General features: G+C 44.0%; 1 protein-coding gene across 1 annotated transcript in view; it reads left to right on the forward strand.

The window, feature by feature from the left end:
- Positions 1–7,620: 7,620 nt before the first annotated feature.
- LOC106819390 (oocyte zinc finger protein XlCOF6-like) overlaps positions 7,621–13,707 on the forward strand; it is a gene marked incomplete at its 3' end in the record, with an annotated part of 7,389 nt that continues 1,302 nt past the window's right edge. The window contains exons 1-2 of the mRNA XM_014824033.1: positions 7,621–7,673; positions 7,842–7,949. Coding sequence (XP_014679519.1) covers positions 7,621–7,673; positions 7,842–7,949 — 161 coding nt within the window. The remainder of the gene's footprint in view (positions 7,674–7,841; positions 7,950–13,707) is intronic.

A 13,707-nucleotide genomic window follows, 5' to 3' on the forward strand; every position in this document is an offset into this window, starting at 1 on the left:
CTAACGCCAAACCCTTATTCTCTCTTAATGTTAACCCTAATCGCAGCATAACAGAAGCTCTAACCCTTACACCCAACCCTAACACTAACCCAAACGAATTGTACCCTATCACAGTATGCATACATAACTCTAACCATTATCCCTAACTCTAACCCAAGGACCAATGTAACCATAATCACGCTCATGAACAGGACAGCTCTATCCCGTTAACCCTAAACTCGCAAACTGTGAATTCGTTCAGAAACCTAGCAAATACAACCATGAGCCCTCAACACTTAATCCTTAGCCGAATCAAGCTCTATAACCTTACCCTGACTCTAACACTAACGCCTAACGAATTGTAGACCTAACCCTAGACCGCTACAACTTAATCGCTTCAATCGCTTACGAATCAAAGCTCTAACCCTTACGCCCTGATCTAACACTAACCTCACGATTGTACACCCTAATACAGCATACAGAAGCTCTAACCCCTTACCCTAACTCTAACACCTAACCTCAACTAAAATCATAACCCTAATCAGCAGCTGACAGAAGCTCTAACCCTCACGCCTAACTCTAACAGCTAAACCCAAACCGAATGGTAGACCTGTAATCACAGCTAACAGAGAGCTAATAACCCTTGCCCCTGAACTCTGAACAGCTAACCCAAACCTAATTGTAACCCTAATCGCAGGCGTAACAGGAGCACGACAGGTGGTGAGTGCTATGTAAATACTATTGCACGTGCCTCAGGCCGCAAGATCTGGGCTGAGCTAGCGTGGAACATGGCATTGAGTAAGGCCACTCGCTGACGTATCATATGCTGCACGGTTGCGTGTTTTTTGCCCAAGGAGAATCATCGTGCCAGCTAGGAAATCACACGACACTGGTAACCTCATAAATATTCGTCCATCTTTAAAGTCCGGGAGATTATGTACTAAGACGAAAAAAGAGACAATATCAATGAATAATCAATATCGAAATGGTCAAACACTGTGATCGCAAGTAGAAAAACCCTCAAATTGCCAACTAGCAAAATAGGAAGGGAGAGCAATTCCAGATAGTGGAATGACAGAGACAAGAGCTAAACTTATAGGGAGCCTCTGAAGATGGCGGCATGTCCAAATAATGATCTCACGCTCGATTACAGCAATTGCCAGTGTGGTATTCAAAGGAATAGTTACGCTGCTAGGGCAGCTTACCTCTGTATGTGCCCCCTCTCCCTGATACGGCTATTACTGCCGCCAGACTGACAGTTTTACTCTTGCCAAATCTTTAGTAATGCGTATTGCGGGCCAACAAATATTTTTTTGGCAACCGCCGGCACTGCAAGGCTGGCTTAAACAGTAATTTTCACCAGCCCTCACGATAAATTACCTAGCCGTCACAAACTTTTTGTAGTAAACTAGATGCTCATGTTTACACTGCTCTGCGTTCCTCGATTTCAAATTTGTAAAAATGTTGATAAGTTAGATAGCATGATTATGTCCTGCAGGTAATCAGTTAATGTTAAGGCTATTTGCTATAAATAATGTTATGGCTATAAATAAGAAAGTAGTCAGATGACACGTGTAGCTCACCACAACAAAAGGGACCAAATGAGTGAGTGGAGAAGAAGTCAGTCCGAGCAACAGTCGACGTACATTATAGAAACGAAGAGTATATATGAGGAGAACTTCCCATTATACTCTTGATAATTAATATGTGTAGATTTTTTATGGAAAATATAATAAAATAATATTATAATAGTAAATTATAAATAATTTATAACCCAAAATGAATCACATTTGTGACGGTGAGGTAGCATAAATCATTATATTGTAGTGGTTGGCATCGTTCTAGCATTTACAGTATAGAGACATGGGCAAATCCGAACATACCCAGCCAACGGTTCGGGCAATGAGACTCAGAAGGCCAATATAGCTACATAATTAAAGAACACGACCCGTAATTCAGAATGGACAGGGGCGAGTACCGAATGGCTACGAAGCAACATCTAACATCAACAAGAATGCGAAGGGCTGTAACAAACAAACGATCATTCAAAGTGTCTACGCTCAGGATCTCCAGAAATTTATTTAAAAAATATATGTGAAACCTTATTTTGTAATTTTTTGGCATTCAAAAGTTAGTTACTAACGTTACTACAATATATCTTCAAAACTCTCACTCATAAAAGATGTTTTTACTGTTGGTTGAAATGTTGAAAAAATCTTGATGATCTTGAATTAGTGTTGTTCTAACAACTATTTACTATTACTGGCGTCTCCCTGTTGCTGTACTGGTTGCTGTTGTGCGATGTCATCGTGAATTTGTGTATGGTGCACAAAGTGAGCTGCCCAAACAGTTTCTTTTGATTTGTGTTGGCCTATATAGAGAATATACATAATAGGCAATATAATAAATGATTCTATATGTATCATGTGTATTATCGTCTTGTAAAATATTATTACTAAACTGCGAAATGTTTTGTTTTTTTAAAATTTCTGCGACAAAAATGTTTGCTGAATCCCTTCAGGATCGATCAGAACTATGATAAACGATAAACGTATAAACACATGGTGGGCAGATCCAGATGATGCGGAGAGAAACCAATAAGAGAAAAAACGCAGAGAAGAAGATTATGATTGAGAGACGTCCCGGCTTAAGTGGTTACAAGGAATTTCTCATGGGCTGCAGCAATAATTTTGCCAATGCCTCGTTTACCGCAAGTGCTTCGCTATACGTGCTAGCTCCCGCGTCTGGGCCAGCGAAAAAAATACAGCGGAAGGCGGGCGAGCGATTGTCGCTCCCGTGCCAGCTTTCAAAAGCGCCTCTGGTACAACAATTACGATGAGCGGGAGAACATTTTGGAAAGCTACGAGAAAAAATCGCTCCGTGCCGCCGGCGGAGCGTTACGAGCTCCGTTCTCAACGTAGACACTAGGCTATTCCAAATCAACATTAGAGCTGCTCCATAAACTCCCTCGAACGCAGTGATTCGCCACACGAACAAAAGACTCCGAGACAGTCTATAGAACATCAATGTGTCTTTATAACCGCGTAACAATAAGCTTTCATATATCGCAGGGGTTCATTGTGGGCAATGTATAGGCACGCAGTGACGAGCCTGACACAGCACGAATCAAATCTGTGTTTCTGAATTCCGTCAGCGTCAGAAAGTGGATGTTTTTTACTTCAGGTAGATATTAGCAAGAAATGTAATTTTTCTTGTAGCGTTTGTATACTTAAAGAATTCTAGCACTGTGTAGACTTTGGCATGATTGCGGCAGCGATTGATAGATCTATTGCATGGGGTACCGTGACTGGGGAAGAAAAAAGCGAAGTTAACACTGCTTAGCCGCAGAAGCGTCTCCCCTGACATTCTAGAGATTGAACTTATTTGACAACTCTAATTAAATTACATCATAGAGTTAATGAAGACACTGATTTGTCTTCATTAACCCTTTGTTACGCGTTATGGCCTGTCTTTACATTCTATATGGTTATCTTTAATATAACTATTTTGGTTACTCAACTGCTAGTAAATAAGGTCTGACACCAAATTTTTGTGCCAGGCTCCACACACTTTTCTTGAAGTTTGGTGGTCCTGCTGTCCACTAGATTTTTAGCTTGAGAATTAGAAGCCTCGGTGCGGAGCGCGACAAACGCGCTTGCCACGAGGTGGCCGCGGGCAACCAAAATTCGCGCCCGCGACAGGTGCTTGAAATTGCACTTCCTGTTTCGGGCAAGCAAGTTTTTTTATTGAATGGCCTAGACATAGACCGAGATCTTGAATTGAAAAAACAGAATGCGATGAGACAATGCGTGTATCTGCGTGTACGTGCGTGTACCCGCGTGTACCCGCGTGCACGTGCGTGTACCCGCGTGCACGTGCGTGTACCCGCGTGCACCCGCGTGTACCCGCGTGTACGTGCGTGTACGTGCGTGTATCTGCATGTACGTGCGTGTACCTGCGTGTACGTGCGTGTACCCGCGTGTATGTGCGTGTATCTCCGTGTACCCGCGTGTACGTGCGTGTACGTGCGTGTATCTGCGTGTATGTGCGTGTACCTGCGTGTACGTGCGTGTACCTGCGTGTATGTGCGTGTATCTCCGTGTACCCGCGTGTACGTGCGTGTACCCCCTCTGTGCGCGCCTGCCTGAGCAGCAATTGTTTACACAATTGCCTAGCTTAGCCTCGTTTTCGTGCGATAACCCCAGGTCATAAATAATAATTAAGACTGGTCTATAGCAAGGAGCTAAATATAACAAGGAGAGGAAGCGCCGCCATATCTGGCCCAAATGTTTGCCATATTTGGTCATATTGGTCCAGAACAGATTAGTGTTCTATTGTCTCTGGGGGACAGATCTGCACAGCCGTTTCAGCTGATTATAGTCCATAGATGGCGTCCTTGAGGCGAAAAGCACACAGCCAATCCGCTTCCTCTCCTTGGTCTATAGGAGATGGGTAGCTATTAGGAGACGGGGGCTAGTTCATAAATGCTTGCTTTACGATACCTTGCGCGAACCCACGAACTGCAGCAGAGCAACGATATAATAAAGTTCATACTTGGACTAGGTGTGTTGTTGTACGTGCTGCTTTGGCATTTTGAAAAGCCAACATTGATTACCAATCCGATATTTAGATGTCATTCATCTTAATGCCAACATTCTGCCTGATGTGCTAGATGGTGTACAGAATATTGGGAGAAAGGAAGCTATGCCAATGATAAAGCACATCACGGAGAGGTGTTTTACGTAAACCACGTTTGGTCATAACGTAAGGAAGCTTTTATTTAGCTCCACCCTGTATAAAATCTAAATAGATTTTCCATAATACGACGTGCTTTGCAGCTACAGTGCTACCAGTGATAAAGTACTTTATTGTTTACATCCAAACGTATAATGCGCGGGGGGGGGGGATGTGCGAATTACTACACAACCTAGCGCACGTAAATAAACCCTGGCCAACACAATGGAAGGTTCACTGCCACTGGCCAAAAGTAAGCTCCACCTGCTTCTTATCGATATTTGGTATGCCAACGCGGTAGTCTGGATTCAGGACCCTGTGCTAACTTGTGCGTCCGAACATCCCACGCACGTTTCTCGAATTCCAACTAAAGTTGTGCGTGAGGTGTTCTAAATTGTGTGTACGCATTTCTTCTTGAATCCGGCGCTGAGATCACTAGTGCATGCTGCTAGTTGCATGCTGGGGTGGATTTTCTACGGGCCCGTCGGGACTGCTAGGATTAGGAATGCAGGCACGAGCCTTAAAATACGGGCCTCGGGCCCGCGGGCCCGTTAGGATTTCGAACCCTGTTAAGGGTTAGAGCTTCTGTTATGCTGCAATTAAGGTTACAATTAGGTTTTGCTTAGTGTTAACTTAAAGTTAGGGTAAGGGTTAGAGCTTTGATTTGGTAAGGATTAAGGTTAGGGTCATGGTTATTGTGCTAGGTTCTAAACGAATCACAGTTGCGAATTAGGGTAAGGGATAGAGCCTCTGTCATGCTGTGATTAGGGTTATGATTTGGTTTGGGTTAATGTTAGAGTTAGGTTAAGGGTTGTCACTTCTGTCATGCTGTGATTAGGGTTAAAATTCGGTTTGGGTTAATGTTAGAGTTAGGTTAAAGGGACAGTAGCCTCTAGGATTTTACTGCATACAACTGTACTTACTGTATAACAAATCGTCTATACCCACACGTATTTGTTACCAGATACCTAATTTAATTGTTATAATTATTTACACATCAACGCTACGAAATTTGAACGGCGCCATGACACCCGCGACCGTGCTGCCACCCTGAAAAAGTTGCGTAGTTGCATTTTTATTTTGCAGGTAAATGACCGAGGGCTAATCACAAAAGTGCAATTATATTTATACCTAAATGCTATTTAACCGAACGATATTCATTTTAGGGCAAATTTATCCATATTATAACTGAAACTATATGTCGTTTATAAGATATTACAATCCTTTTGCTTTTAAATGAATAAATAAGAAATACCCTCGGTCTGTAGCCCTTGGCTAGAAAGTGGTTTTGCGCAACTTCTCAGATCAGCGCTTTGAGTGGCGCCACCGTCGTTGTAATCAAACTGTAGTCGTTAGTTTTAAAACATTTTTAGAACCTAGAGGCTACTGTTCCTTTAAGGGTTAGAGCTTCTTTTATGCTGTGATTAGGGTTACAATTCGGTTGGGGTTAGTGTTAGAGTTAGGATAAGGGATAGAGCTTTGAGTTGGTAAGGATTCAGGTTAGGGTTAGGGTTACTCTGTTAGGGTTAGAGCTGCAATTCAGTTAGTGGATTTCATACTGCCGGTTATTTTAATGTGTGGGAGACCTCAAGAAAGGGAGACTTTAAAACAGGAAGGCTCCTTTATCTGTACTGACTCCCCATAGTAGGGCTCCCTCTGCGTGTTTTAAAGTTTGAGCTTGAGCTACCAAATTTATTTTTTGCCACCAATAAACAACTAAAGCCACTGGACACTTTATTGTATGCGTGAACAGGTGATGGGTATCAGAAAAGAGGTGTACGAAAACATTTTATGACATGTCACTGCAAGTTGGCATTAGGCTATTTTCTGAGCAGTCAAATTATTCGCCATAATATTCGCCGCTTGGTGTAGTAAAATCACCGCTGTTATTTATTTATTGCATTTTGCGAAGGTGGCAAACGCCAGCGGTAGCCCTGCCATAGTTCGATTAGAATTTTTCTCTGTGAGATGCAAAGCTTTTATTCCACTCTTCCACAGTCCATACATCATACATGCATATCCCTAAATTTGGCGAGGCCACCACTGGTGCGTGTGTAGCCGTGGCCCTATCTTTGTAGCATACCTTGTTACGTGCGGGGCAGTGACATGCAGTGTTGCAGTGCGTCAATGATGATATTTATTTTGACATTTTTTTCCCAGCAGGAGAGCGTAAGCCAGAGGCTCGAAATCCCACAAATCTGATCGATCTCCCTGATGGAGCCTTCTCCTTCAGATATGCCACGCCCTGGAGGAGAGAAGTCCTACATATGTGATGTGTGCGGATACGCCAGCTCCAGGCTATATAATCTTAAGACACACATGCACACTCACACGGGAGAGAAGCCATTTGCGTGCGACACGTGTGAATACATGTGTGTGACGTCTGCTAAACTCAAGATACACGCACGCACTCACACAGGAGAGAAGCCCTATGCGTGCGACAAATGTGAATACAAGTGTACATCTTTCGCTTATCTCAAGGTGCACATGCGCACTCACATGGGAGACAAGCCGTACGTGTGCGATATATGTGAACACAGATATACGAGCCTCGAGAATCTAAAGGTACACATGTTCACTCACACGGGAGAGAAACCGTTTGCGTGTGAGAGATGTGATTATAAGTGTTCTAGGTCCGGTAGGCTTAAGTCACACATGCGCACTCACACGGGAGAGAAACCATTTGCGTGCGATATATGTGAACACAGATATCGGATCCTCTATAATCTCAAGATACACATGCGCACTCACACGGGAGAGAAGCCGTTTACGTGCGATAGTTGTGAATACAGGTGTAGGACCTCCAGTCGTCTCAAGAGTCACATGCGCACTCACACTTTAGAGAAACCGTTTACATGCGATAGTTGTGAATACAGGTGTAGGACCTCCAGTGATCTAAAGACACACATGCACACTCACACGGGAGAGAAGCCGTTTGCATGTGAGAGATGTGAATATAAGTGTTCTACGTCCGGTAAGCTCAAGTCACACATGCGCACTCACACAGGAGAAAAGCCGTACGTGTGCGATATATGCTGTTACACCTGCACCAACTCCAGCAACCTCAAGAAGCACTTTCTCACGCACACGGGCGAGAAACCGTATGCGTGCTATATATGTGAGTACAGGAGTTCTCAGCTGGCGAATCTCCAGATCCACACGCGCACTCACACGGGAGAGAAACCCTTTGCGTGCGACACATGTGAATACAGGTGTGCTAGTTCTGGCAATCTTAAGTTGCACATGCGTACTCACACGGGAGAGACACCGTACGTGTGTGATATATGTGAACACAGATATACTACCCTCAGTTATCTCAAGGTACACATGCGCACTCACACAGGAGAGAAGCCATTTGCGTGTGACAAGTGTGGATGCAAGTTTATTGCCAGCAGTTCACTGAGTAGCCACCGGCGCACTCACTCAAAACCGAGCGCGTGATACACGCATCTATGCAGGGCGAATACGGAAACCAGGACTCCCATCAAATCGTATAGCATGACATTGACAGTATTACATCGTCCTAACAAAATCTAGTAACACCTAATAACAATCTTACTGTGTGCCGCGATATCGCGCTGCCGTCCTTCGTAGCTCATACTAGAGTATTGTGAAGTATATAAATGACATTACTGATCTCTGCATACTATCTGGATAGCGGCTAGCCAATCCTCTGTCAGCGACAAAACTACGCCGCCGTGTCGTGACTGGCCGCCATCTTGCGACCACTCCAAACACTCCGTTCCGGTATACGCCCCGTAACATTTAGAATGTAGAATTAGAAAATACAGCTTACTTTCTTATTCAAATTTACATAATAGAAACAACAAACTTTGATAAATACACAACAGGATTATATATATATACAATGGATACAATACGGATGCATACAATGAGAGAGACGCACAAACAGCTATGATAGTCTATAGTCTATACGTAGAGGTTTGTAACATGACGTCACTGTAATATCAGTCACTGAAGATGCCATGTTCTGTTAACAAGCCCTGTTCTATTGTTTATTGTCGCTTAGCTCTCGTACAATTCTATTCATTTATATGGATGGTCGCTTATGTTATGGATAATGCAATTCAATTATATTACATCTCCTCTTCTTACTTTTGATACTAAGTTACTTAAGATTTCTTGCTCATCTCAAATCTAGGATATGTGACTCTATACTGAACTGGAACAATTAACAAATCTACTTGCATTCTACAATATGTAACAACAACACAGATTGCATTCTACAATATGTAACATCAACACATTATTATAGGTCCAGTCTTCTGGGCGGCTTTACAGTCCTGCCAGACTTTGTTGTGTATCTAGGAGACGTGCAGGGTCTTCTCGGAGGGTGTCATTGTGTCCGTCACCCGTCCGTGCTGCCCCGTCTCTCGCCTCTGGTGCAGTGTCTGGTTCTCTTCGGCTCTCATGTTGTTTGTCACTGACGCCCAGCTGCCCGTCGTCCATTGTAGTGGTGTTCTGTTGGTTTGCTGCTTCTGACGACTCGCGGAGGTGTCTGCGATTGCGGCGATACAGCCGACCTCTGCTGCAGATGACGTAGGATCTGGGTCTCCAGTAGTGCTTTACCACCGTTCCCGATTTCCAAGACTTGGAGCCTGGAAGAGGGTTCATGTGTATGCTGTCACCTTGTTCTAGTGGTTTTAGCTCCTTCACACCTCTCCTAGGGTCATAATAGACCTTTTGTTTTGCCTTCTCTTTATTGAAGTGTTCTTTCACTACTGTAGCGTTGTCTATTCTGGGTTTTAGGATTTCCGTCGAGGCAGGCAAAGTATTCCTGGAGCGCCTGCCCATCAGAAGTTGAGCTGGGGATAATTTAATTCCCTCCAACGGTGTAGTTCGGTAGTCTAGTAGAGTTAAGTATTTGTCCTCTGCCTTGCTCCATAGGCGTGTCACTGTTTGTATCGCTCGCTCTGCTTCTCCATTGGAGCTTTGGAAGTGCGGGCTAGAAGTCTGATGTTCGATTCCGTATACCTAGCAGAATTTATTGAATTCAGTCGAGCTGAATTGTGGCCCGTTGTCTGATCGAATTCTCAGCGGGATGCCATGGCAAGCGAATATTTGCTTCATGGCGTTAGTTATCGATGAGGTTGTAGTTGAGCTCAGTTTGACGACGTCGATATATTTCGAGTAATAGTCCAATAGCAGTACCAGTACTGTTACCAGTACCTGTACCCAGTACAGTCTCACCTCAGCTGGAGCTTCACTTCTGTTGTCTGGCCACCCATTGCTTATCACCTGATATAGTGGTTGGAGTTCAGACTTTGTCTTCTCCTTGATTTCTACGTATCTGGATTTGCTGACTGATATCATGCTGATGACGTCGCTTTCAAGATCATCTGCTTCGACTTGTTTTCCGGGTAGATATGCTCGGGAGAGTGCATCCGACACAAACATCTCTTTCGCCTTTCGGTATCTAACCTCGATGTCGTACCACTGTAATTTCAGCATCATTCTCTGAATTCTCATCGGAGCTGACAGTAGTGGTTTTGCGAATATCTGTTCTAGCGGCTTGTTATCATTGTGGACTGTGGTCTTCTTACCGAACACATAGCAGTGAAACTTGGCCGTGCTGTACACTATCGACAACATTTTCTTTTTGATTTGTGCTTATCGTTGTTCAGTTTCAGTCATTGCACGGGACGCATACGCAATAACACGACCTTCCTGCATGAGTAGAGCACCTAACCCGTCTTTGCTTGCATCGCACTCTATGTGCACAGGTTTGTTTATGTCGTAGAATGCTAGTACTGGAGATGTACTGCATTTCTGTTTCAGCTCTTTGAAGCTGTCTTCATGTTCGTGCTCCCATGCGAATGTCACGTCTGACTTCAGGAGGCTCCGCCGTGGTGCGTCTACTTGGCTTAGATTGGGAATAAATTTTGCTAGGTACTGTGCCAGACCAAGCAATCTGTGGACTCCCTCCTTGTCACGTGGTGCTGGCATCTCGACAATGGCTTTGACCTTTTCTGGGTCTGGCTGTAGACCTGCCGTGATCGCGTGCCCCATGTAGGGTACACTGGGTTGTCGTATGCTGCACCTGTCGTAGTTTAGCTTCAGATTGTACTGATTTGCTCGTTCAACTACTTGCCTGAATATTTCGTCATGATGTGCCTGGTTTCGACCTGCGATGTGGATGTCATCCACGATGGCGAATGCTCCATCAATTCGTTCTATCATCTGGTCCATGATCCGCTGATATATTTCAGGTGCGGACTTTATTCCGAAAGGTAGTCTGAGCCACCTATATCTTCCTATAGGGCTGTTGAACGTGGTCAGATATGACGACTTCAGATCCAATTCTATCTGTAGAAATCCTGACTTTGCGTCGAGTACTGAGAACAGTGTTGCATCTGGTATGCATGCTATTACATCGTCTATTGTTTTCATGGGGTGATGTTTCCTTTTTATGACTTTGTTTAGATCTTTTGGATCTATGCAGATCCTGACCTTGTCTTTTCTGAGTGACACTACCATGGAGCTGACCCATTCTGTTGGTTCACTCACTGGCGCGATGTATCCGTTCCTTTCCATTTCTCTGAGTTTTTCGATGGCATGCGGTTTTATTGACGCTGCCAGTCGGCGAGATGGATGGATCACACCTTTTGTGCTTTCTTCGATCTTTATAGTGTATTCTCCTGGCAGAGTACCTGTGGTTTCCACTAATGCAGGATAATCATGTGCTATTTCTTTACGTGCGGAGAGTTCTCTGACAGCATCTACTTGCTGTATCAGACCCAGGCTCTCTGCAACATCACCGCTGATAATGTTTTCCTGATTCAGGTCGACGATCTCAAACTGTGCGCATGCTTGATTCTCTTTGTACTTCACTGGTAGGTTATCCGTTCCTACTGGGTTGACCTTGTGAGTTGTATAAGACTTGAGGGTTCTCTGAGCGACTGACATCTTGATGCGTTCGCCGAGAGATTCTAGTCTTTCTAGCTGTGGTTTCACTATAATGCAGCATTTCGACCCTGTGTCTATTCTGAACGGCACGTCGTGGTTGTATACCTTTAAGTGCACTAGCCATTTGTCACTAGAGAGAGTGTTCACTGGTCCCTGCGCATCGTGTGTCGCGTGGATGTGTAGTAAGCCGTCGCTGTCATTTGAGTCTGCACTCTCTTGCGCAGAGTCACTCCGTATACCGCTGACTTGGCGGAGTCTTTTTCTATACATCTTTAGCCAGTGATTCGCTTTCTTGCAATACTTGCAGATTGTTCCTTTAGCCGGGCATTTTCCTTCATCGTGAACTCTGCCGCAGCTGGAGCAGTTGTTAGCATGACTGTGGCTATACCTCGTTTCTTGTGCGGAATCTCGTTCCTTGCTCCAAAACTGCTTCTGCTGTACGGGTTGTCTCTTCCTGTAGCTGTTACTGACGTGTCGCCTTGTTTTGACTGCGAGAACTTCTTCTCCATGCATCGTTTTTATTTGGCTCTGTGATAACTCAAATCACTGCCCTATCTCAATAACCTTCACTATAGTGAGCTCTTGTCTCGGATCTAGAAAACGTTCTTGTACCTTACGGTGTCGTAAGCCATTGATGATTAAGTCAATCATAATGTCATCTGGGTCTGTGTATTCACAGTCCATCAATAGAATCTTCAGATCTTTGACGAAATTATCAAACGTTTCACCTTCTGACTGAGATCGTTCTTGAGCCTTGAATCTCGCTACTCGCTTGTTTTTCCTAGGTCGGACATATTCTTCAATTTTCTCGAGAATTTCTTTGGGGTCGTCTTCTTGGCCCTGAGCCTATATGAACGGTTTGTAGACTTCCCTACCTTGCTGTCCTATCCACATGCCTAGCCATCCTGCGCGATGTTTGTCATCTGTACTGGCAAGCGGTCCCTTAAATGTAAATTCTACATGCTGTTTAAAATCGCTGGCTCCCCAGTTAAACATCAGATGTTCGAATTGCATTGCCTCGCCGGTTTAAGCAAATTGCCCGATAAAAACTGTTAATGTTTAACTGATGTTAACACAAGCATAAGACAGACAACTGCTGAAAAGGGGGGGGGTACTTCTAGGGGGTTCTGGGGCCAGGCCCCCCCCCCCAGAAAATTTTTGAAAATTATAAGCTCTGAGATGCAATATAGAGCCATTTCAGGGTACTACAATAGCTCACAACTAGCAACACTTTTTGGTGGAAAAGGAAGAAAATTATCCATATAACATGGTCACTTACTGTAAAATTTTGATGGGCACTGGGGAATTCCGTCTGTGTTGCGTGTGTCCAAAGTAAATGTATTTTGTAGACATACAAGCTCTTACGTAGGGAAGCTTTTATTTAGCTACACCCTGTATAAAATGTATATAGTTTTTCCAAACGTTGAAAACAATATGACACGGTACTGTTGTACTGTTTGCATGACGAGTAAGTAATATGCAGGGGCGTGTACAGGATTTGTAGCAGGGGGTCTAACTGTAACCCAAACTGCGAGCACGCGAAGGTGGGGTCTGGGGGGCCCTGCCCCAGATTTTTTTTTAAATTAGACCCCCTCAGATGCGTTTTCTGCGCAAGCAGGGGGGGGTCCGGACTCCCTAACCCCCCCCCCCCTGTACACGCCCCTGATATGACGTGATTTGCAGTTACAGTGACTTATGTGTGTTAAAACTTGAGACAATTATTATTATTATTTACTGTATAATTCAACATGCTATATTACATATATCTTCTTAATATTATTTTAAAACAGTACATAGTGATCGTTTGTTAACTACCAGTGATACTTTATTGTTTACATCCAAACGTGAAATGCGCGGGGATGTGCGAATTACTCCACAACCTAGCGCACGTGAACAGTGAGCGTGCCACACGGCCCGTGCACGTAAATAAATCCTGGCCAACACAATGTAAGGTTGGACCATGTCAAATCAATGTCAATGGTCTTTTTTGTTTCAGCACTATCCTACCGTTTTTATCACTTTATTGAAAGGACCATGAAATCTACTTTCCGCTGACGTGCGATGAGT

Source organism: Priapulus caudatus, unplaced genomic scaffold, assembly GCF_000485595.1.
Source record: "Priapulus caudatus unplaced genomic scaffold, Priapulus_caudatus-5.0.1 Scaffold3326, whole genome shotgun sequence".
Classification (NCBI taxonomy): Eukaryota; Metazoa; Priapulida; class Priapulimorpha; order Priapulimorphida; family Priapulidae; genus Priapulus; species Priapulus caudatus.